The sequence below is a fragment of the Sapajus apella genome, unplaced genomic scaffold (genome assembly GCF_009761245.1).
Source record: "Sapajus apella isolate SASKATOON/1434 unplaced genomic scaffold, GSC_monkey_1.0 scaffold168, whole genome shotgun sequence".
Classification (NCBI taxonomy): Eukaryota; Metazoa; Chordata; class Mammalia; order Primates; family Cebidae; genus Sapajus; species Sapajus apella.
This window is the reverse complement of record NW_022437108.1, coordinates 1,641,712-1,665,230: the sequence shown is the minus strand read 5'-3', so window position 1 is coordinate 1,665,230 and position 23,519 is coordinate 1,641,712. Positions and strand designations below refer to the sequence as shown.

General features: G+C 53.8%; 2 protein-coding genes across 3 annotated transcripts in view; one reads left to right on the top strand and one right to left on the bottom strand.

Moving 5' to 3' along the window:
* The window catches only part of TMEM266 (transmembrane protein 266), a 142,843-nt gene that overhangs the window by 117,114 nt on the left and 2,210 nt on the right, over positions 1–23,519 (top strand). For both annotated transcript variants that reach the window (XM_032267312.1, XM_032267311.1), the window contains exons 9-10: positions 12,290–12,479; positions 22,957–23,019. In XM_032267312.1, the coding sequence (XP_032123203.1) occupies positions 12,290–12,479; positions 22,957–23,019 (253 nt within the window). The remainder of the gene's footprint in view (positions 1–12,289; positions 12,480–22,956; positions 23,020–23,519) is intronic.
* On the bottom strand, positions 1,190–2,495 carry LOC116542424 (60S ribosomal protein L7-like 1). The gene has a single exon (XM_032267313.1). The coding sequence runs from the start codon at positions 2,394–2,396 to the stop codon at positions 1,731–1,733; it is 666 nt and encodes a 221-aa protein (XP_032123204.1). The 5' UTR covers positions 2,397–2,495; the 3' UTR covers positions 1,190–1,730.

Sequence of the window (23,519 nt, the reverse complement as noted above, 5' to 3'; positions counted from 1 at the left end):
GTCTGATGTTTTCCCCATGGTAAGCCTGGGGTTGAGTTTGGGAGGAAGGCTGCAGAGGGAAGTGCCATTCTCATTGTGTCACAGGAGGACATCGCGTGACTTCTCACTGTGACGTTACCTGGATCACCTGGCAGGGGCGGCCTGGCTCAGGTATCTCCACTGCACAGTTCCTCTGTTTCTTCATCTTAACTTTTTTTTTCTTTTTTTTTTTTTTGAGATGGAGTCTCACTCTGTCGCCCAGGCTGGAGTGCAGTGGCATGATCTCGGCTCACCACAACCTCCGCTTCCCGGGCTCAAGTGATTCTCCTGCCTCAGTCTCCCAAGTAGCTGGGATTATAGGCACCCACGATCACACCCAGCTAATTTTTGTATTTTTAGTAGAGATGAGGTTTCGCTATGTTGGCCAGATTGGTCTCGAACTCCTGAACTTAGGTGATCCACCTGCTTCAGCCTCCCAAAGTGCTGAGATTACATGCATGAGCCACCATATGCAGCCCATCTGAACTTTTTAAAAAAAATTATTATACTTTAAGTTCTGGGGTACATGTGCAGAACGTGCAAGTTTGTTACACAGGCATACCTTGCCATGGTGGTTTGCTACATCCATCACCTCGTTATCTACATTAGGTGTTTCTCCTACTGCTATCCCTTCCCTAGCCCCCAACCCCAAGCCCTGATGTGTGTGATGCTCCCCTCCCCATGTCCATGTGTTCTCATTGTTCAACAGCCACCTATGAGTGAGAACATGTGGTGTTTGGTTTTCTGTTCCTGTGTCAGTTTGCTGAGAATGATGGTTTCCAGCTTCATCCATGTCCCTGCAAAGGACAGGAACTCATCCTTTTTTATGGCTGCATGATATTCCACGGTATATATGTTCCACATTCTCTTTACCCAGCCTGTCATTGATGGGCATTTGGGTTGGTTCCAAGTCTTTGCTATTGTGAGCAGTGCTGCAGTGAACATGTGTGTGAATATGTCTTTATATTCACATGAATGATTTATAATCCTTTGGGTATACACCCAGTAATGGGATTGCTGGGTCAAATGGTATTTCTAGTTCTAGATTCTTAAGGGATTGCCACATTGTCTTCCACAATGGTTGAACTACACCAACAGTGTAAAAGCGTTCTTATTTCTCCACATCCTCTCCAGCATCTGTTGTCCCCTGATTTTTCTTTCTTTTTTTTTTTTCATTGATAAAAATGTATTGCAGTTTGGCACCTAGAGTAATAGCAACAGGAATAAAATGTAATTTCAAAAAGAGTTAAGATTTCTTCAGCAAAATAGATGATTCACATCAAGTCCTTTTTGCAGTCAGTTATTAATATTCTTTCCTCATTTCCATCTAAATGACTACAGCAATACAGTTTTTAGTTACTTGACATTTTTAAGCCTGTAACTACTAGGCTATGCATAGCCCCACGTGCTAATCAGACATTCATTGCTCCCAGGTCTCCAACTACTTGTGCGCGCCTCCTCTTTCCTCCCAATCTCACGGTTACTCTTAATAACTAGTAAACGCAAAAAGAACTTTTAAAGTGGCAAGGCATGGCCCACCCACAGTCAGCCCAAGAGCAGTTCTCAGCCCTGCCTCACCTGGTCTAGTTCAGTTGGCGGATGAGCTGATTGATGCGTTCACCCCGATAGCCAGGTGTGCCCATCTCCTTGAGGAAGCCCACTCTATTTTTGGTAGCATGACAGGCCACTGAGAGGTGGAAAGGGCGCAAGAATCATGAGATCTTCTGGAAATGCTTCCCTGGGAAGGCAATTTCATGAATGAGGTCTTCCAAGCAAATGACACCAAACTTCCCCAGGTGCTCCTCAATCACAGTGTTGTCTGTCAGAGGGATGGTGGTATTCTTGACTCTGGCTTGTCCACGTTTCAAAATGAGTTCCCGGACAGACTTCAGATTTGGAAATCCCCAGGACACATAAGGTTCCACTATATGCAGCATTTTTAGGTTCTGGGGAGTGACTTTTACAAAGACACCACGAAAAATTTTCTTTAGGTGAAGTCTTGCAATGGTTCTCTGCACCAGTAAACTCACACCATCAATCCTTTCAATGCGTACGACAAAGGCCAAAGAATGTTTATCTGGCAATTCCAAGGCGTGAGGCTTCACTTCCAGTTGTCTGACACGCACCTTGTCACGTGTCTGCCGCCAGGAATCATGTGGGAATGATTCCAATCGCTTAAACCTGGGCCCTTTTCCTTTCCTCTGCTCCTTCTTTGCCAAAAGCGCCTGCTTTGCCTGAGTGGCTTTGAGGGCTCGATACGCCTTCCTCTTTTTCAGGAGATTTTCTGGAACTAAAGGGATTTTTCTTTGCTCTTGCTCCGCCGTCTTTCTGGTGTAGCAGCTACTGATCTTGTCCCCTGATTTTTCAGTCATCGCCATTCTAACTGGTGTGAGGAGCCCATCGTAACTTTTTAAGAAAGATTACATTGCGTCTCTCAGGTGAGCCTGTTGCCCATTTCTTGTATGAATGCCTGGTCCATTTCATCTTCTGTGCCACATGGCAGCTCATTTCTTACCACACGGCCCATGCCCACAGTGCCCCAGAGCCACCTTATATAATAGATGAAAGGTCCCTTGGAGGGCAGCTGGCCCAATCTGGAATTTGACAGATGGGGCATCAGAGGCTCAGAGAAGGGTGAGCGGTGAGCCCAGCGTGGCACAGCAGTGAGGAGGCCAGGAGGAAAATGGGTCTCTTGGGTCCCATTCCCATGCTTTCCCTCCTGGACCACACCTGACCCTCTGGCTTTGACAGGGAGACAGGCTTCACTGCCTCTCTCATTGCTGTGACCTCTTCTGGTCGTGGGCACACCTCATCCTTAACAGATTCCTACTAGGGGAGGGGCGCCTAGAGGATCCTGGGAGGGGAGGACTCTCTGCTGCTCAGCCTGTGTTCCAAAGCCCTGGCCGTGCCTTCTTCAGCCCCTTCCAGACGGCCCACGGCTGTGATGGAAGTACATGGCCTCTGACCCCTGATTCAGCAATCCCTTAGGTGGAAGTTCCTTTCCATTCTTTTTTTGGTGGGGAATGGATCCTGGCCAGAATTTCTTTAAGAGTTAGGCTCACTGATAAAGAGATGGATTCCAAGGACACTTTGCTAGAGGCTGCCCTTCAGAGACTGTGGACTCCTGGGCTGTCTCACTGTCCTGGCTGCTTCAGAAACCAAAGCCATTTCAGATGTGGCGGTTAAATGAATGCAGCAATATACTCTTCTGACTCATCTCACGAAAGCACCTCTGAGATTTGATATGTCCCTCTATGTGTGGGGTCTCGCTTCAGTTCCAAAACACGTTCTGAAGTCTCCGTTACGCCCGCTCTTTGCCCTTTAAGCCTGGTAACAGCTTTTCTTACAAAATAGTACGATCTGACCTGGCTTCCTCAGCACCATTCACCCTGAGATCATTGGCAAAATACTCAAGGTCCAACCTCCAAGTAGACCAGTGGGACCTGTGAGCCCCTTAGGACGTCCTCAGACCTTAGGAAAGGTGAGTCCCTTGTTGGGGAGCTTGGAGGAGTGGAAAGAATCCTCTTACTTGGGGAGCCAACAAGCCAGATTCAAACCTCAGCTCCACCAGTGACCAGTCGCCTCCCTTTTAACCCCCAAGTCTCAGCTTCTCATTGGGAAAATTGGAGGTAACAAGGCCTACATCATGTGGAGGCCATATGGATCGAATTAAATCTGGCCTACTGGAGGCTGTCAGTAAGGGCAAAAAAAAGAGAGAGCGCGTATAAAAATACTAGTAAATGTATCTGTATGATGGTTGCTCATTCACAAATGCACTGTCATGATTTAGCTCATTTTTGCTTTGATGGTGGAAGGTGACAGGCTGGGTACTATTAATCCCTTCACACGGAAAGACACAAGCTCAGAGGGGCTGTTCTTTGCCCAGATCCTGCAGTTTTTCATGGAGGGGCTAGGAAAGGAACCCAGGGCTTCAGAATCCATTTCCCTGCGCCAGAAAGAGACATCTGCCTGCGTCACTGTCAGTTAGGGTGAGTAACACCAGCGTCTGCAGCCAACAAATCCAGAAATCTGTGTCCTAACAGGAGGAGCACGTTTGTCACTCTCATCATAGCGCAGTACAGGCTGCAGTGGGTTGGGGTGGAGGGACCCTCTGTTCCACACAGTCACTCAGGCCTCCAGGCTGCTCCCATTTTGTGGCTCCTTTTTTTTTGAGATGGAGTCTCGCTCTGTGGCCCCTGCTGGAGTGCAGTGGTATGATCTCAGCTCATTGCAAGCTCTGCCTCCTGGGTTCAAGCGATTCTACTGCCTCTCGCCTCAGCCTCCTGAGTAGCTGGGATTACAGGCGCGTGCCAGCACGCCCGGATACTTTTTGTATTTTTAGTAGAGACAAGGTTTCACCACGTTGGCCAGGCTGGTCTCGAACTCCTGACCTCAAGTGATCCGCCCACCTCAGCCTCCCAAAGTGCTGGGATTACAGGTGGGAGTCACCGCGCCTGGCCGATCCTTTTTCCCCCAAGCCCTCTGAGTCTTTTCTAGTCGGTGGATAGGAAAGTGAGAGTGGGGAATTGGGCATGGCAGGTTATTGGCCAGGCCTGAAAGTGGTAACATGGCTCTGCCCCATGTTATTGGCAAGAGTCAGTTACATAGTATCAACTAGGGGTCCCAGGTGCTGTCCGAGGTGGTCTTTGTGCCCAGGAAGAAAACAGTTAACTGCATAGACACCCAACGCATGAAACAAGGCCAGTGGGCTCACAGCATTCCCTTCTGTGTCCCCTGTTCCAGCACAGCCATACTGATCAAAGTCCTTCCTGGAGGAATGCCATGTCTCCCTGGCCTGTTTCCTGAAGAAACAAGATGATAATCTTGACCCTGCAAGCTGTAGGCATTTTTATGGAGGAAGATATGGGGAGAAGAAGCTGCCATACCTCTCCCTCCACTCCCTTCGCTGTCTTTCATCTGGAGGAGCCAGAACAGATGTGGGAGGTGGTGGGCCCATCTGACTGGGAGCCAGGGCCCAACTCCCCATCCAGGCCTCACGCTGGACCCCGTTGCCCCCGGTGACCTGTACCCCTGAGAGAATGCCAGTGGTCCTTGCATAGGTCACTCGCCTTTGAGGCTGGGCTAGCAGCTCAGAGAAGGGGCTAAAGGGGAGGAATAGAGCCATGGTTCCACCTGGCTCCGGGGACGGGGCTTGAAGCTGGCTCATTCCAGAGAGCTCCTTCTTTCCCTACGGAGGCCACAAGCCCCCGGCTCAGCACCGTAGCCTTTGTTACCTGGATTATTCAGGATCTCCACTGTGGGAAGTGAAATTTTTTTTCAGATGGGAAGTGATTTGTAAAACAGCCGATAGCATTAATGACAAGCCTATTTAGCTGATAAAATTAGCCATCAGAGGAATAACTTATGTTATCCTTTTGCCATAATTTAAATTTATGGCCAACTACCAGTCATCTTCACAGTGGATGGAAAGGGGCCAAGGTCGATCTCAGCTTTATCCGGCTCCTAAATCATTAGTTTGCAACTGTCTCCCGATTTTTATTGTTACCAACAATGGCGAAACTAATGGAAATAAACATTGGATGCCATCCCAACAGCAGATGGATCTGAAGGCAGGGCAGTCTGTGCAGACAGCACTAATAGGCTAGAGCAGAATTACTGCTATCGCATTAGATACCATCGAGCTTCTGGCCAAAGTGTGCATTGATCAGGCCAAGGCCCCTGTCAGTTGGACTCGCAACCGGACCATTAAAGGCAGAGAAGCGCTGGGTGTGCCCGTCCTGCCGCCCCGGTGGGGCTGACCCCTCCTGGGCTTGCATTAAAAGCCCAGCCCCGATGGAAGGGGCCCGACTTACTCCAGTAATGCACACTGCGGGCTTCCCTGTGGATCCCAGATGATCTGGTCAGGTGATCTGATTAGAAATACTTAGCTAATGTTGTGCGCTAAATAGGGCTGTGACTGCACTTTAATTCTTCCCAAGCCTGGGGGTGGTCTTTTTTTTTCCACTGGCCCATTTGCCAATGGAAGATTTGCTTCATCAAGGCCACCATGCGCCTTCTTTTCCTGAGGCACAGGCCCGCGTGAGCTCTGGGGAGCCCCAGTGCAGAGGTGTCTCTTCCTGCCTTCAGCAGTTTCACTGCAAGGTGCTTCCATGTGGGTTTCTGTTTTTTTTTTTTTTTTTTTTTTTTTTGTATTTTTCCTGGTTAGGACTTTCTGAGTTTCTTGAATTTGTGGCTTGATGTTTTTCATTGGATTTGGGAAGTTCTTGCCGTGGTTTGTTTATTCACTGCGACTGTCTCATTCCTCCCCTCACGGAGCTCCAGTTGCACCTGAGGCCATTTGGTTGCATCTCACATCTTACATCTCATATCCTATTCGGCTCCACTATTCATTTTCTCTCTCCTCCTCCTCCCTCTCTCTCTCCTTTTTTAATGGCTGTAAGTTTTGATATTTTTCTATAGACCTGTCTTCAAGTTCAACAATACTATGTCTAGTCCCCTGTTAAAACCATCCAACCAACTACTCAATTTCAGATACTGTATATCAAGGTTCTGAAAGTTTGATTTGGTTCTTCTTAGAGAGGCTAGCTCTCTGCTGAAACACTACACTCATCTTGGCTGTCTTTCCCCCTAGTTTTGTTAACACATTAACTGTAGTTATTTTGAAGTCCTTGTCTGTTCACTCAAATATTGACCCAGGTCAGCTTCTATGACCTGCTTTATGGCTTGATAACCCATGATGTTTTCTGCTGATTTGCATGATGAGTGATTCTCACGGTGTGCTCCACATCCTTCATGATGCATTTTAGACGTTGTGGGTTCTGTTACGTTGCTCTCTGAAGAGATGGTTCCCTGGGAACGGGGCATTTGGCGGGGAGTAGGGGAGGGCCCTCAAAACGGCATGGAGCCTTAACTGCACTTGCACCTCATGGCCTCCAGGTGGGGTCCTGGAGCTGGTACAGAGCTCGTCATAGACTGGGAATTCAGTGAGTCCATTTGCCTTACTGGATACACAGTGAAACGGAGGCCCGGGGAAGAAAAGAGGTTCACCCAAAGTCAGGGCGAGGGAGGGGTGATGGGCCAAGAACTCAGCCTCCAGTCTCCAGCCCTTGCTCTTTCCCTCTGGTGACTTCCTGTTTGCCTGGCCCCTGCTACCATCAAGCTGCCCTGGATTCTGCTGGGCTGACTCACTTCCATCTTGCCCATAAGGCTGCAAGTTCCTTGGCACAGGGTCTTGGGGGCTGGAAGGCAGGGCTGTGGGCTGTGGCCCCTGCTTTGCTTCTGAAGCACCATCCAGTCTTGGCCTTTCCCCCACCCTCCCTCCCAGCACAGAAGGCTCCTTCCCACCTCCGGGCCGCGGTTCCCCATCTGACTCATGAGGCTCTGATGTCCTAGGGCCCCTGGGCAACACTGCAGAGGCACATTGTGGCCATGATAAGCAGGGCAGGAGCCAGGAGGCCGGCTCTGAGGGTCTCACTAGAACCTCTGGAAACCCCCCTGCGCTGTCCCAGCCAGTGACTGGGCCGACAGCCATGTGGCCCATGTGCCCTTCCCCTCTGAGGCATCAGTCCTTCTTCCTCAGGGCAGACGGACAGCATCCAGCCACCTCACACCCTCTGGGTGTGAAGCTTGCCAAAATCTGTCCCCAAAGGAGGTTGTCCTCTCCCTCATCCCCATTCCAGTCCACGCCACATGCTGACATCTCACCTCCTGGGTGGTTCTCTTACCCTTCCTCATATCTCCATCTCCGCCGTCTCCACCTTAGTCCGTATCTGGTCATCGCTGGCATGGATTCTGCAGCAGCTTCCCAGCTGGCATTCTCATGCCCCTGTGGCCCCTCCAGTCTGTCCTCCATTCTCCAGTCAGCATGGTCCTTTCGAATGCCCATCTGGCCCACTGCACCGCCACTCCCACCACTCCACCCTTCTGTTTGGAGGACTCCAGTGGTTGTTCTTTAAACATCTTACTGTGGCTACAGGCTCTGCCTGGTGGGGCCCTGGCCGAGCTCCCCAGCCCCTTCTGGCCCTCCGGCCCTTGTCTACAGCATGCTTCCTCTGCTGTGAATATCACCCCAGCTGTGCTTGGCTCTCAGAGGGGACTTGTTCCCTGCAGTGCAGCTGACAGCCCCCCCGCTGCACCGCCCCTTGCTAGGGCTATCCAGGATCTATCTGCAAGCTGGGGAAGGCGTTTTCATTCCCAAACCTGTAACAGAACGTTAACATCGCCCTACCCTGCTTTACTTGACTTCCTACTGAATGAATGAATGAGAGAACTCCCGCACACTTGGAGTTCACCTCTTTAGCTGAAACTTGCTTCTGTGTATGTGCCTGCGTCTGCACATGTGGGCCTGGGGCTGGGCAAGCCCTGGCCTCTGGCTGTCTGGCCTGAATTCCAGCGGGACACTCCTGGGCAGCTCCATATCAATTACAAGTCATCAATAATGCATCCCTTCAGAGCGGCCAGGAAGCCATTAGCTGGCCTGCAGGCCCCGATGAGTGGCCTTGGAGAAAGTGGACTGGGTGTGCCCATGGGAGGTTCAGATCAGCAGGGCAGGAGGGGCTCCCAGCCCCAGCAGAGCTTGGGAGGTTGCCTCCTGGGCCCTCGGTCGCCTGTGAGACCTTACTGCCAGAGGGGTGGCTTGCACCCTCTTGCCCTGCACATAAAGGCCTGCTTTCTTACTCTGTGAGCCCTCCACCCACCTTTGAGTGCTGGGTTGTCGAGGTTTAGTGTCTGAGCCCAAAGTTAGGGCTGAGTCAGTGTGTGACCAGGTCAGGGCTCAGTGGGTGACCAGAGTCCAGGCTCAGTGTGTGACCAGGGTCAGGGCTTAGTGCATAGCCAGCATGAGGCCGCCATCTTTGTCTTAGCTTTGGGACGGGGTGCAGCTCAGTTGGTGGCTGGAGTTAGGGCGCAGTCTGAAGCCACGGAGCTGAACAGGCTAGCTGGTTTCCCGCATTGATTTGTTCGTGTATTCAGCAATGTTTATCGAATGCCTTTTGCATACCACGCAACAAAACAGACAAGAGCCCTGCTGGTGGAGATGCTCTTCTCCTGGGGGTGCGGTGGAGGTCTCACTTGCTCACGAGAACCCAGTGTGCATATCTCCCCATGGCCTCTTGTTCGTAGCTTGAAATCAGCCATGCTAGGAGTATGCCTGTTTTTCCCACCCACCGGAGCACCACTGGGGGGAATAGGAAGTAAACTGATAGTTCTTTAAAAATGGTGGTTTGTTTTCACACAGCTAATAAAGACATACCCCCGACTGGGTAATTTATAAAGGAAATAGGTTTAATTGACTCACAGCATGGCTGGGGGGGGGGCGTCAGGAAACTCACAATCATGGCAGAAGGGGAAGCAAACACGTCCTTCACATGGCAGCAGCAAGGAGAGGTGCCAAGCCAAAGGGGGACAAGCCCCTTGTAAAACCATCAGATGTCGTGAGAACTCAGTATCATGAGAAAGCATGGAGGTAACCACCCCTGTGATTCAACATGGGGATTATGGGAACTACAGTTCAAGACGAGATTTGGGTGGGGACACAGCCAAACCATATCATGGTGTGATCACACATATTTATCTGATTTCCTTCCCCAAACCCCAGTGGAATGGCAGTAGAGAACAAAATCATAAATGCATAAGAATTAAGAAACTATCTCTTAGACGAGCACAGTGGCTCACACCTGTAATGCCAGCACTTTGGGAAGCTGAGGTGAGAGGATTGCTTGAGCCCAGACGTTTGAGACCAGCCTGGGCAATCTGGCAAGATGCTGTCTCTACAAAAAATAAAAACAGAAAAATTAGCCAGGCATGTGCCCGTAATCCAGTTACTTGGGAGGCTGAGGTGGGAGGATCACTTGAGCCCATGAATACAAGGCTGCAGTGAGCTATGATCATGCCACTGCACTTCAGTGTGGCAGACAGAGTAAGACCTTATCTCAAAAACGAAAAAGGGAGAGACAGAGAAAGAGGGAAAGGAGAGAGAGAGGAAAGAGGGAGAGATGGAGGGAAGAGGGAAGGAGGGAGGGAAGGAAGGAAGAGAGGGAGGGAAAGAAGGAGGGAGGGAAGAAAAAAAGGAGGGAGGGAGGGAGGGAGGGAGGAACTGAACTCTCTTTAAGTCTTGTCCATCAGGACAAAGAGGAAAGAGGTTTTAGTGAATTGGCGAAAATGGAGACTAGACAGGATGCTCCCTGATCCACCAGAGTGGACAGTGGGTAACTAAAGTGCCCACAGAGGACAGTGAGGGATATGGGGTACCTCTCCCCTCAGAACCCCTGAGCGTCTGGGAGGAAGGGGGTGTAGTGTGAAGCTGACACTGGGTGGGCATGGCTAAAAGTCTGCATGCCTAATATTTGAGATCCCATGACGCCCTTCCAAACCCTGCATGGCCAGGGGACTAAGCTCCCCCACCCTGCAAGAGTCAAGGGGTTTGTCCTTGAGAGAAAAGGAACCAGAAGGCTCTGCAGGTGGGCACCGGGTTAGGCAGGGACCTGGGGAAAGGTGGAGGGCTGAAAATGAGGATTAAATCAAAGTCTTTCCCCCTAAAGGTGGGACCCTCTGCCCCATTCCTCTGCCCTACTCCCAGCACAGAAACAACCAAACTTAGAGCCTCAGGCAGGAAGCTGAAAACCTGCGCCATCCCAGAGACAAAACCTGTAGACCCTGGCATTGGGAGATTGTCCAGCGCCAGGTGGCTGCCTGGCTGCCCTGTTGTTCGTGAATGCTTTTAGTTGTATGTGTGTCTTACTTTCATAAAAGTAAAATCAAGAAAACATTAAATACACAACATCAGAAGGTGGTAAGTGCAATGCAGAGAATTCAGCTGGGCTGATGTGACGGAGTGCCCGAGGGGCTGCCCTCGGTGTTGGTCAGGGAAGGGCCCTCTGAGGGACCCCCATGTGATTTGGGACAGAGGCAGCAGCTGAGAAAGCGGCCCTGAGATCAGTGCATGCTTAGTATTGTAGAACCAGGAGGAGGACTGTGTCTTGGGGTCAGGTGACGGGAGAGAGGGTGAGATGAAGTGGGCCAGGTGGGCACTGCCAGAGGTGGCAGGGGAGGTGGAGGGAAGCGGGATAGCTGCTGGACTTGGGGTATGGATTGGATGTTGGGGTGAGGGAAAGAGAGGAATCAAGAATGCATTTTTGGCTCCGGCTAAAATGAGATGAAAACACTTGAGGAACAGGTTTGGAGAGACAGTGAAGAGTCCTGCTTTGACCAGATTGATTTCGCGACTCCTGTGAAAGTGATACTGTCATGGAGGCATTGGAGGTGAGAGTCTGACACCGGGTTTGAGGAGTCAGGGCCGGAGAGGTGCATTTGGGCGGCATGGGCAAGTAGGTAACCTCCTAGGCAGGGGCCGCGGCGGCGTCCCGGCTGTCCGCCCTCCCTGCCCGCCCGGTGCAGAAGCGGTGTGAGGCGTGCGGGGAACACTAGGTGGCGGTGACGGCCCTCCTTCCCGCGAGCCCGCGGCCCGGACCCGCAAGGTCAGACCCAGACTTCGCGTTGGCCCAGATGTCCCAGGAAGGCCCGGGCGTGGCCATCTCAGCCACAAACCCAAGAGGTCCCTGGAAGCCTTTCCCAGAAGCTCTCCCCAACAGAAAGCAAAGCAAGATGTGTGCAGTTCTGACAAGGCCAGGTTGCTGTCTGGCCACCCTGTCGTTCGTGAATGCTTTCAGTTGTGTATATTTTACTTTCGTAAAAGTAAAATCAGTAAAACATTAAAATAAATACACAATAATATGAGAAGGTGACAGGGGCAATGCAGGAAATTCAAATAGGCTGCCATCCACCTGGGAGAAAGCCCTTAAGAGGAAGCAACCCGAGTCCTCAAAGAGATGAAAACCCTATCTTGCAGAAAAGGAAACTGAGGCTGGGGAGGTGACAGGACTTGTTCAAGGCCACAGGGCCTGGAAGCCGCAGGACTGAGACTGAACCCGGTCTGGTCCTGGGTGCCTCCTCGTGGAGGAGAGAAGTGGGTGTTGCTGGGAGAAAACGAGCCAGTGTTCAGACCAGCGGGCAGTGACGCCAGGATGGGGTCCCCGGGCTGGGGACGCGGGCTCTGGATGTCCCGAGGCTTCCTGTTCTTTCTTACTCATCAGTGTAAGGCATCTGCATGAGGCTTTCATGTTGTCGAGCAGCCCTTGGGGTGCCGCATCTGGGTGAGGAGCTAGAACTGAATTCATACCCAGGGCCCCTGACTCCCCGTCCAGTGGCCTTTGCACAAAGCGCCCAGAGGTCAGGCAGGGGTCTCTGCCGGGCCCCGCCCCCGCCCCTGCTCCAGCCCCGCCCCTGCTCCAGCCCCGCCCTTCTCCTTCCGCAGTTTGAGATCCGGCAGCTGCGCGCGCACCTCGCGCAGCAGGACCTGGACCTGGCTGCGGAGCGCGAGGCGGCGCTGCAGGCCCCGCACGTGCTCAGCCAGCCGCGCAGCCGCTTCAAGGTGGTGGAGGCCGGCACGTGGGACGAGGAGAGGGCGGCCGAGAGCGTCGTGGAGGAGCTGCAGCCGTCGCAAGGTGAGTCTGGGTCTTCACCCGGCCCCAGATGCCATGGCGGAGGGCGCCCCCTCGCCTCCCTCCCGCGCCCCGGGACTGTGCGCTGAGGGGCTGGGGTTCCAGGTTCCCGAAGTCGCCGCGGTTCCTTGCAGGTGTATGCCCCTCCTTCACCGTGGCTGGGGAGCACCCTCAGATAAGTAGCCTCGGGACTGCCCGTCAGAGCCTGGGAGAGAGCATGTAGTCCAGCCACCCTGACCCAAACTAGAAATGACTCGTCCCCATTTTGTGCCTGTGGCCCCCGGCGTGCGTCGTGTGCGGTGTCTTCCCTGTCCTCGTAGCAGCCGTAGGAGGAGGTATATGACTCTCCTGTTGTATGGCTGAAGAAACCGAGACCCAGGAAAGCCGTCCAAAGGCGCCTCGCTAATAAGTGGCAGAGCCAGTCTTCTTAGAGGTCTGGGGCTTCCTACTGGACTGCTATCCACCGGAGCCCAAAAAAGTTCAGGCCCAAGGCCAGAGCAGCCTGGAGCCTGAGCCTTGCAGACGGTGGCAGATTGATGGGAAGGTGATGTTAGTGGAGATGGGAACACGAGCCACAGCCCAGGGTAGGGTCCTGTATGGAAGGGAGTTATTTATTTCTAGATTCAAATCCCAACTCTTCTATCAGCCGTTTATGTGACGGGACTCTCTTGGGGCCTGGGTCTTGCCAGCTGTCAAATAGCAGTACTAAGGCTTCCTCACAGGACTGCTGCAAGGTTCCGAGGTTTGGGGAAACGCAGGGGGCCACCCAAGCCAGGAAATGGTGGTGCTGGGCTGGGAGCTCGGGCTGTGGGACCCCAAACCCTAGCTTCATCCAGGAGCCATTCTGCCTTGGCATGCTGTGACCCCTCCAGGGCAGCGAGGGCAGAGCCGGGCAGGCTGAGCAGGTCGGGAGGCAGGAGGCCCAGCTCCATGACTCGAGGTTTCAGTGTTCCCTTCTGTAAAATGGACTCGTAGCTCCAGCTCTGCCTCACAGGAGGTAGAGGTATGAGGAACCAATGGGTGAGAAAGCTCTGAGGGATGTGAGGCACTGCAAAACTGCACACAGGTTTTGGGAAATGAAGTGGTTGCTTTTTTTAGCCTGGTAGGGAAGACAAGGTCTCTCTCTTGGAGTGCAACTGTTATCATAACAGTTCACTGCCACCTCAAACTCCTGGGCTCAAGTGATCCTCCTGCCTCAGCCTCTGAGTTGCTGGGATTATAGGTACACACCACTACGCCCAGCTAATGTTTTTATTTTTGTATAGATGGGGTCTTGCTATTTTGCCCAGGCTGGTCTCAAACTCCTGGCTTCAAGTGGATCCCCTTGCCTCAGCCACTGAAAGCGCTGGGTTTGTAGGCACGAGCCACTGTGTCCAGCCACTCTTCTGGGAGATCTTCAGAGCTTAGAAACATCGAATTTGGGGGCAAGAGGGGGCTTCTGGGTCCAGCCCTTCAGCTGATGTGAGAGTCCCATCTATAACCCTATGAGCCGTTCAGCCTCAGCTCACCCTCCTCTAAGAATAGGTGCTTCATACTTCCCTGGGCAGCCCACCCCACCTCCACGCACCGAGGCCTGGTCTCTGGCCCCCTACCCGCCCACCTGCCGTGGGTTTCACGCACAGGTGGTGCTGTCCCAGCTGAGACTGTTTGGAGATTGTTTCTCCTCCAGGGACCATCACCTGCATTCCCGCAGCCAATCCTCGGGGGACACACTCCCCAGTTCTTGCTGTACTGCCCCCTCCCGGAGCTCTTCACTGTTTTAGTCTCTCAGAATAATGTCCACAACTGAATGCAGTTACTGGGGAGCTGCCAGCCCAGGGCAGAATGCTGAGAGGCCACTCCTGCGCTTTTTTTTGTTTTTTTCCTGGACCCGGGACCCCCACAATGCAGCCAGAAGGCTCCTGAGTTTGTGGGGACCCCCTAGCTGAGCTCACAGCTGACTCGGCCTCACGTCTTCCCACACAGCTCTGCTGAGCCCGTGTCCCCGCAGCCCATCCTTGGGCAGCAACAGGCCTTTTGTAGCCTCGTGCAGAACCTCACGCTCATCAGTGTTCAGCTGTAGCTTGTTGATTCCTGCCTTGACTCCAGGGCTTGATAGGTCCTGATTTGCAACCGATCGCCAATTCCTGATTAATTGAAGCAGCTCCCTTCTTCATCTTCGTCGTTTAGCCTTTGTTATATCTGGACCTCACCCAGCTGCCTGCCCTCTGCCGTCTCCCCTCCCCCACCATAGAGTGAGCATTCCAAAATCTTTCTTCCCACTCCCTGACTTCCTGCCTTTCCTGGTTCCGTGTCCCTCAGGAAAAAGTCCAAGCCCCTTAGGCTGGTGTATTAGTTTGCTAGGGCTGCCGTAACAAAATGCCACAGACTGGCTGGCACAAACTACAGAAATGTATTGTCTCACAGTGCTGGGGACTGGAACCTGAGATCAAGGTTGAGCCCGATTACTTCCCCCTGTGGGCGGGGAGCGAGAATCTGTCCCAGGCCTTCCTCGGGCTCCTGGTGGTGGCTTGCAGAAGCATCACCCTGCTCTGCCTTCATCTGCACATGGCGTCCTTCTGTGCACATGTCTGGGTCTAGATTTCCCCTTTTCATAAGGGCCCCAGGCATATAAGGGCCTCACCTAACTAATGACATCTGCACCCGCCTTATTTCCAAGTGAGACTACATTCTGAGGTACTGGGGGTTAAGGCTTCAACATATGAATGAGGAGTGGGTACCCATTCAAGATCAAGGGAGCTTTTGCCCTTCTGCTCCATGGGAGGTTTCCATCCTCCCTGAGTTCTTGCCGCAGGCTGCCTCCCCAGCCTCATCTCCTTCCACCCCAGCTCGGCTTTCACTCTAGAGGAATAGAACAGCCTTTAGTTCTGTAAATGCTCTGTGAGGTCTCTGAGTCTCTGCATGCTGTTCATGGGATGGCCCAACCTGCCTACCAGACTTCTCTTCATGCTTAGAATCCATCTTAGCATACGCTCCCAGACCTCCATGCCCTCCCCTCGCAGCCTTACACCGATTTCCGACTCCCACCAGGTCCGGATACTGCCCCACTGCCATAAGTGTTTACGTGTGTCTCCCCTCTAGACTATTTCAGGGCCTGCCTCGGTCTGGGTCTCAGCCAGGTCTCCATAGAGTTTGTTGCATTGAAGGTCATCTTCAAGCCGGTAACTGATCAAAGTACAAAATGAGGCTCTCTGACATCACTTGTTCTGGTGTGGAGCCCTGAGTCTCCTCTGGGAGCTGAGGCCAGTCGGCAGTAGTCCACCCCAGAAACCCCACTCGTGGCTTTCAGCCCCCAGGCTGGTGCTTGTGGAATCTGCCTTCTTATTCTTTTTGAAAGTTCTTTTGGAAGGTGGCAGCAACTTTTGCCCAGTTTGCCAGGCCTCCCAAGGATGAAAGTAGACTTACCATCTCACAGCCCATTCCAGGATCTTCCCCCATGACAGCCTCCTGGCTCTGCCCACAGCCTGTCTTGAGGCTGCAGCTCACCTGGGGCTTGGGCCTGCCCTGTGCTGTTCTTTCTGCAGGTCTAAGCACTTCCGGTACAGCTACTCTGCCCAGCACCTCTCTCTCTCTGTCTTCAGGGTCTTTAGCTTTAGAGCTAATAGCACGGCCCTTGTTGTCCCTCAGCCAATTACCCACAAGACACTGGATGCCAGATGCCACATTTGAGCCCACAGGGAACGAAGATCTGGGCTTGGAGGGTCCACAAACAAACCAAGCCTTTAAAACCCTCCTGCCCATTCTAGCAGTGCTTTGAGACTTTCAGTCCTGCCCCTCCCTCCTGCTCCTCCTCTCTGGGCAGCCCCTACAGTGGGCAACTTCCAGGAGGAGGAGAAGGGAGGCAGGGGCAGAAGGCAGAAAGCTGGGTCAGTGTCGAAGCCCACTCAGGGGAAACTGATCAGCCATGTGTTACCAGCAGGATGTCACGGGGTCTGCACTGTCCCTGCTCACCCTCCTGGAAACTAGGGTAGGGGGTATTTGGACAAGGCAGACTCAGGCCTCCCATAGAGAGGGGAGACATGAACCCTGAAAGCAGGTGCAGATGCCTCTCCATCCAGCCCTGGGGTCCCCCCTGGCCCACTCTTTTCTGCCTTTTCTGGGGCATCCCCTGGGTACCTCCCAGCTCTCTGGCTGCTGCCTGCCCCTGCACAGCCAGCCCCAGAACACCCACAGCAAAGACAGAGGGCAGAACATGGGGCTGGCAAGGGCACCCATGATTCACAGCCGCACGTGGTCCAGGGACACAGGGCATCCCCCAGCTGATCTCTCCTTGACCAGGAGCTGTGTCCAGGGAGGGATTTTCATGACATTAGAAATAATGGCTGGACAAGCTAAGAGCACTATAGGCCACTCTGGACATTAAGTAAGGGCAGTGTTTGTTGCTAACTGTGACCTTCAGGCCAGCAAGGCTCTGAGGCTCACCTCGTGCACAGTGGGACACAGACAATCCAGGGATTAACCTGCAGACCGGAGCCGAGTCAGGGAGCCTCGGGAGGGGCCTGCATTTTGCGGGGTGGGGGAGGGCAGCCCGGGAGGGCGGGTTGCCAGCCCCAGCCGTGAGGAGGAAGTGGCTCCGCAGTCTCAACAGTTGCCAGCAGGTCACAGTCAGACAACGCCAAGCAGCTTCTGTTTAGACTTGCTTCAGCACAAATCATTTTTAAAACCTGGGCTGCAGAGTTCCAGGCTTTGGGGCCTGCCAAGTTCACAGTGCCCCTGTGTAGTCATTAATACTTCCCTCCCAAATTTATTAGTCCTGAAGCTCGCCCATAACTTATGAATTACAGCTCCTGGTGGGAGTGCCACGCATCTCACCATATATCACAGGGAACCTTTGCATCCCCCACGCTGCTACAGCCTCCAGAGACACTGCCACAGGGGTGCACCCGGCCAGCCTGCTCTGTGCCTGCCCTCTGCCAGGCAGCGGCAGGGGAGGGAGCTCAGCCCGCACAAGTGCTCGTCCTTGAAGAGGAGCGGACCTGGGTGCTCATGAAGTCAAGGCCATCCCCTGGCCTCCAAATGTGTGGGCCTGACTGGGACACAGGAGACCCCAGGGCTATAAGACTAGACCTGAAAGAGCCTCACACAAAGTAGCACTTGAAGGATCCTGAGGGACATGGGTTTAGGACTCAGGTCTGGGTTTGAATTTCAGCTTGGCTTTCAACAAGCTACTTCCGTGATCAGGGCTGGCTTCATGGGCGCATAAGCTGCATGGTCACGCAGGGCCCTCACTTTGGTTCACTGCTCTGCTGTTACCCTCTTGAAATTCTTCATACTTTTTAAACAAGGACGTAGAAATGAGGTAGCCGGTCCCGTCTCCATTCTAGTGTTTGCAGAGTACAGCAGGTGCAGAAGTTCTTCACTGAGAAGTGTTGGGCATTTAGTTACACGTGCAGCTCTCATCCCTCATACACAGTAGGCGCTTAGTGAATATTAGTGCCCTCCTTGGTGAGGGCTGCCAAGCCATGGAAGAGCAAGTTGGAGTTTGGGAGCAGGAGCCCAAACCAGGAATCAGGGCCTTGCGCTGGGCTTTGGGGCCTGGGTCTGCACAGTTCATGCGGTTGGCGCCCCATGCCCCCCTCTGCCACACCAGAGTCCATGCAGCCTGGCCAGTCCCTGCCACCTCCAGGAGACCTGGCCTGGCTGACTCACCACCCTTTCTCTCCACCTCTGCCTCCTCCCTGGGCAGGTCGGGAGCTCCACCCAAGAGGTAAAACCCACATGATGAGCCTTGCCTCCGATGCACTTGGCGGGCTTTGGGAGGATTAGTCAGGTTGGGTTTGCAAAGTGCTCACACCCTGGGCAGAAAGGCGCCGGGCAGCAGAGAGCAGCTGCCACAGAAAGCACTGAGACTTTGGGGCCAGGGTTTCAGGGAGGCAAGTGATGGCCCCGGGCTAAACATTCATGAGCTCAGTGACTCTTTTCCAGTTCACCAGCAGAGTAGGCAGTTGCTATCCCCATTTTATGGATGAGGCTGAAGCTCAGAGTGGCTAAGGGATCTGCCAAAGACCACACCGCACGTGTCCTGCAGAGTCGGGTTGGAGCTGGGTCTGTTTTGTTCTGAAGCCTGTGTTTGTGCCCATTCTTTCCTGCCCCTCCATGGACTGCACTGCACAGCCCCTTGTTGGGTTCTTCCTGCGTGTCTCTAGGGCTCCCCAGGGCTGAATCAAAGCAAACCCCTGGGGGCAGGGGCTTATTCGTAGATGGAAGGTGGGCAGCCCCGTGTGAGGCCAACAGTGTGGCCCATTCCCGGCCATAAACATCTGTGTCTGCTTCCCCTGCCACCCCTCCATTCCCAGACCCCCCCAGTCTCTCTGTAGGAGGAACCAGGGCGGGCAGTGGGACTGCCTACTGAGTGCGCAGTGGTTCCATGGCTCCCTGGAGTCGGGGTGGAGGCTGGGAAGTCAGTCCCCGCAGGCCTCTGACCCAACCATCGTCTTCTGTCCAGTCCACCCTAATGGCACTTGGCATATGCCAGACTCCATGCCGAGCACCAGGGAGACAGTAAAATGTGGCTTCTGCCCTCCAAGGCCCTTGGTCCCCCTCTGAGGGTGGAGACAGAACCTCAGCCCAAGTGGTTAGTTCTGGAAGGAGAGGAGCCACTGGCCTGTGTGACCCAGAGAGGCAGGCAGGCCTGACGTCAGCACTGTTAGCGAGGCCCAGGCCAGCCTGGCCCTCAGACTCATGCCTTAAAGCTCACTCCGAGGCCCTGTGTGGGGCCAGGTCTGGAGCAGAGGGAGTAGGGACAGGAGGAGCAAGTACAGACTAAAAAGACCCCTCCTGGCCACCTAGGGAGCTAGGCTGTGTCAGGCACATCCCAGGAACGAGTAATCTGATTCATTAAACCCACAGGCAGGGCAGGAGTCCAAAGGGGAAACCACAAAATCTAAGATTGGTCACAGGGCCAGGGGTCCCTGAACTGGTCACAGACTTGGTGGAAGTCGAGTTGTTGGTAACAGGCACTAAAAAGTGCCAGGAACCGGTCACCAGGATGGAGGACGGAGAAACCGAGTTCTATTTTGGACATGTTGAGTCAGAGGTAGCTGCAGGCCAGTCAGGAGGTGTCCAGGGACAGCTGGCCAGACCTCTGAAGCTCAGGAGGGATGTCTGGGCCGAAGGTCACCTGGCTTAGGTTATTTTTCTCAACAGCTTGCATGAAGATGTGAGCATCATCAATTATGTAGGCAAGACAGAGAAAGGAGAATGACTTAACACCCTGGTAGACTGAGGACTCAGGGTGCCTCCAGCAGGCTGCCCCTATGGCCCAAGCCCAGCAAGCTGATGTTTGCCCAAGGCGATGAGCCCTCCTTGGGGGTTACGTGAGTACAGGGTGGGGAAGCCCTGACGTGGCCTCAGCTCCTGCAGAGACGACCTGGGTGTCCACGCTGGCTACAGGCTCCACCTGAGTCGGCAGAGGAGGGCGTTTCTGAACACGCTTGGAGGATGTGAGGGTACATTAGGGCAGTGTGATCACAGCAGATCTCGGGCCATGTGCACGGTCTATTCAGTAGTCACGGCCTTGCATCACAGGGACAGGGAGATCACCGGTGTGAAGTGTCGACCCCTCAGTCTGCAGCTTTCAGAGTAAACACTAGTCCCTCTCCCCTCCCCCCTCCTTCCCTCCCTCTCTTCTTTGTCTTCCTCCTCCTCCCATTCTGGTCACAGCTGGATCCCATAATGAAGCCTTCAGTGTGGAAAGGCTGGGAAACCAGAGAGGGGTAGAGAATGCACAGGGGCTTTCTAAGAAGAGACTTCCCAGGAGGGACATGAGGGGCTTTTTAGGCGGTGGAAGGGCTGTCATATAGACCGTGAGTAGAAATGGGCTTGTCCTTGGTACCTATGTGGAAGGCAGGACCAGGATGTGCAAGCCTCACACATAGTAGGCACTTCTTATTAAATGCTAATGGGCTCTTTGACTAGGAGTGGATGTCCTGGGAAGGCCCTGAATGTGCTCCCAGCAGGCAGGGACTCCTGGGCTCAAAACCTGGCAGAGAGTGGGCTCACTGTGACTGCTGAGCACAGATGAGTGAGAAGCTGCCCAGGAGCTGCTCCACAAAGAGGCAGGTGAGCCTATCCTAGAGGTTTGGGGGCTGTAGAGGAGAGAGCCCTCTCAGGCTGGCTTCAGGGGAATTCCTGCGCTGGGGACTGGCCAAGATGCCTCGGGCCTCTTCCCACTCTGCTGTGACTCTGTAACCTCTTAGAACTTCAGAACCATCTGCCTGGCCTCCTCACAAACTGAAAGAGCCTTGCCAGTGCCCTCAGGGTACAGATGAAGAAACTGAGGCCCAGAGAGGAGATGGTACCTGCTTGAGCCCCCATGGCAGGCCAGTGGCAGCACCAGGAAAAGAACTCAGCATCTGGGATTTTCTCATTCACCCGGGCCTCCTCCTGCACGTGGCTCTTGGGTTAAAGTTTCACTGGTCTGTGGATACTTTAGCTGAGCTCATTGTCCAGCTCACATCACAGGGCCCTCTGGAGTCCCTGTGTTGTCTCAGGATAAAACCAAGATGAGTGACCAGATCCCCCAGCCTGGCCCACAGGGCCTGGGGGGACCTGAGCCTCCAGCCTGCAGGGACCAGCCACCCCTGGCTTCCCAGGGCAGCAGCCAGCCTAGACAGCATTGGCAGTACACACAGCGTACGGATGCCCGGCTGCAGAGGAGAGTCTAGCTGGCTGATGAGCAGGGTCTGGAGCCAGTCCGGGGCCCTCCCTCAGCCCCAGCATTAGTGTAAAACACACCTCTGACCACAGGCATTTAAAGATCAAAAGAGGCCAAGAAAGCTTTTAAGAGCCAGGCCCCTCTGTGCTGCCTCCAGCCTCCCAGGGGAAGGGCAGATTGGCTTCTGCAGCTCACAGGTGAGCCTGGGAAGGGCCCTTGGAACGCAGTGCTGGTCTGCTCACCCCTTTCCTCAGAGAAGCTCCTAGGGGTGCAGACTCTGGCTGTAGGGGCAGCCCTGGAGCACCTCCACATTTCCCTGGGAGAGGGAGGATGCCCTCAGCCCTCCTGAGGGCTTTCTGGTACCTGACCCCACCCTGGGAATCTGATGCTAGCTCATTTAATCTCCAGAGCAACTCTGGAGAATAGGCATCATTCTCCCCATTTCACAGACCAGGAAACAAAGGCTAAGCGAGGGCCACTTAGCTAATATGTGGTACAGCTGAGGTTTGCTACCCTTCCATGACCCCAGGACCCGGTGGGCTGAGGAAGCAACCCCAGGGCACAGTAGGACACTTTGCCACTCCCTCCCCCAGCCCCTCAGGCCTTCCTAATTATCACAGATCACTGTCCTGATGGGGACAGCCTCCCGTGCCCTCAGGGCCTGCCACCCCTCCCGGGCATTGCAGTCTCTGCTCTTTCTGCCACAGCTTTGGGAATGGCCTCTCCCAGTCACACCTGACCAAGTTCAGACCTTCCTGTGGCCCCTCACTGCCTCGCTGTCCTTGGAAGAAGGTCCAGCTCGTAGGACGGCTTTCGGGGTCTCCCAGCACCCAGCTTTCCTCCCAATCTCAGGCCACTCTGAAAGTCTCAGCTTTCCTCCCTTTCTCCCTCCCTCCCCGATCCTCTCAGGAGGTGAACCAAGATTCCTTATTTACTTTTTTGGAGACAGGATCTCCCTCTGTCACCCAGGCTGGAGTGCAGTGGTGTGATGACAGCTCACTGCAGCTTCAACCTCCCAGGGTCTAACAATTCTCCCACCTCAGCCCAGAGTAGTTGGGACTACAGGTGTGCACCACCATGTCCGACTAAAAGGAGTTTTTTTGTAGAGATGGGGTCTCCCTATGTTGCCCAGGCGGGTCAATATTTCTTTAAGACTTTGTTCCCATCCCTCTCGACATGGCTAGCTCTTCACTTCCCCTTCCCTTATTTGCTTAGCAATTATGTACTGAGCACCTACTATGTGCAGGAACAGTGCAGGTGGTGGGGATCCCCAGCACCCCACCTCCCCAGCTCCATTCCTGTGCTGCAAGGAAGGCTGGAACCCTCAGATGGATGGAGGCACAGGGGCTGTCTGGATGCGAATCAGCCCTGTGGCTGGCCGTGTATTCCTACAAATGGGATTTCAAGGTTTCTCTGAGGGCAGCGTTTCCAGTGCCCTTGAGAAGCTCAGGCAATGAAGGCTCAGGCTATCCAGACAAGGAAAAGCCCTGAGGAATTATTTCCACATCCTTCATCTCAGAGATGGGGAAAGTGGGGACAAAGGGGAAGGGCTCTGTCCAGGTTAGTACAAAGGCAGATGCTTCGTTAGAACTTGGGTCCTCCAGCACCCAGTGCAGTCCAGCCCCTGGGGCAGGTGAGACAGGGGGTCCCCATGGAAAAATAGGAGGTGGCTCCCGTCACACACACCGAGGGCTTCTGTGAGACGGTTGCCTCCTCTCATGGGGGTGGGATGGGAGTATAAGGGGTGAAGAAAGAACTTGATGCAGTCTCTGCCTCTCGGACTGACAAGTGACCACTCATCCTTCTCTGTCCCCACCTTCATAGAAGCCACAGTGAAAGATGACATGAACAGCTACATCAGTCAGTATTACAATGGGCCCAGCACTGGTAAGTCTGGGTAGGGGGCTGTTTTGCATGTGCCAGAACCCCATGCTACATGTGACCCCAGCAAACCCTAAACCTGAGGGCAGAGACAATTCATGCCTGGCAGCCAGGTGCCATCTCCTGGTGCCCGTGAACCATAACTGCAGGCAGTGCTCAAGGTTAAAATACTGGAGCTTCAGCTTCCAGAAAACTCCGGCGCTGGAGCTGGGGATACCCAGGGGCCAGCCTGCAGGTGCCAGGATGGGGGTGTTCTGTGATCGCCCATAAGAACTGCATGTGGAACCCTGAAATGGGAAGGGGGGTGGAATCCAGAACTCCAAGTGACCTCAGTGCCCCCTACCTGCGCACCTGTGAGGGCGGGCACAGTGGAGGATGATATGCCACAGCACTCCTGGGCGTGAGGAGCTGCAGGCCTCAGGCATATCCCTGCTGGATGTTTCATTCTTGCACTTGAAAAAAAACCTCAAGAAACCCCAGTGGTTTTTATTTATGGGAAAGATTGA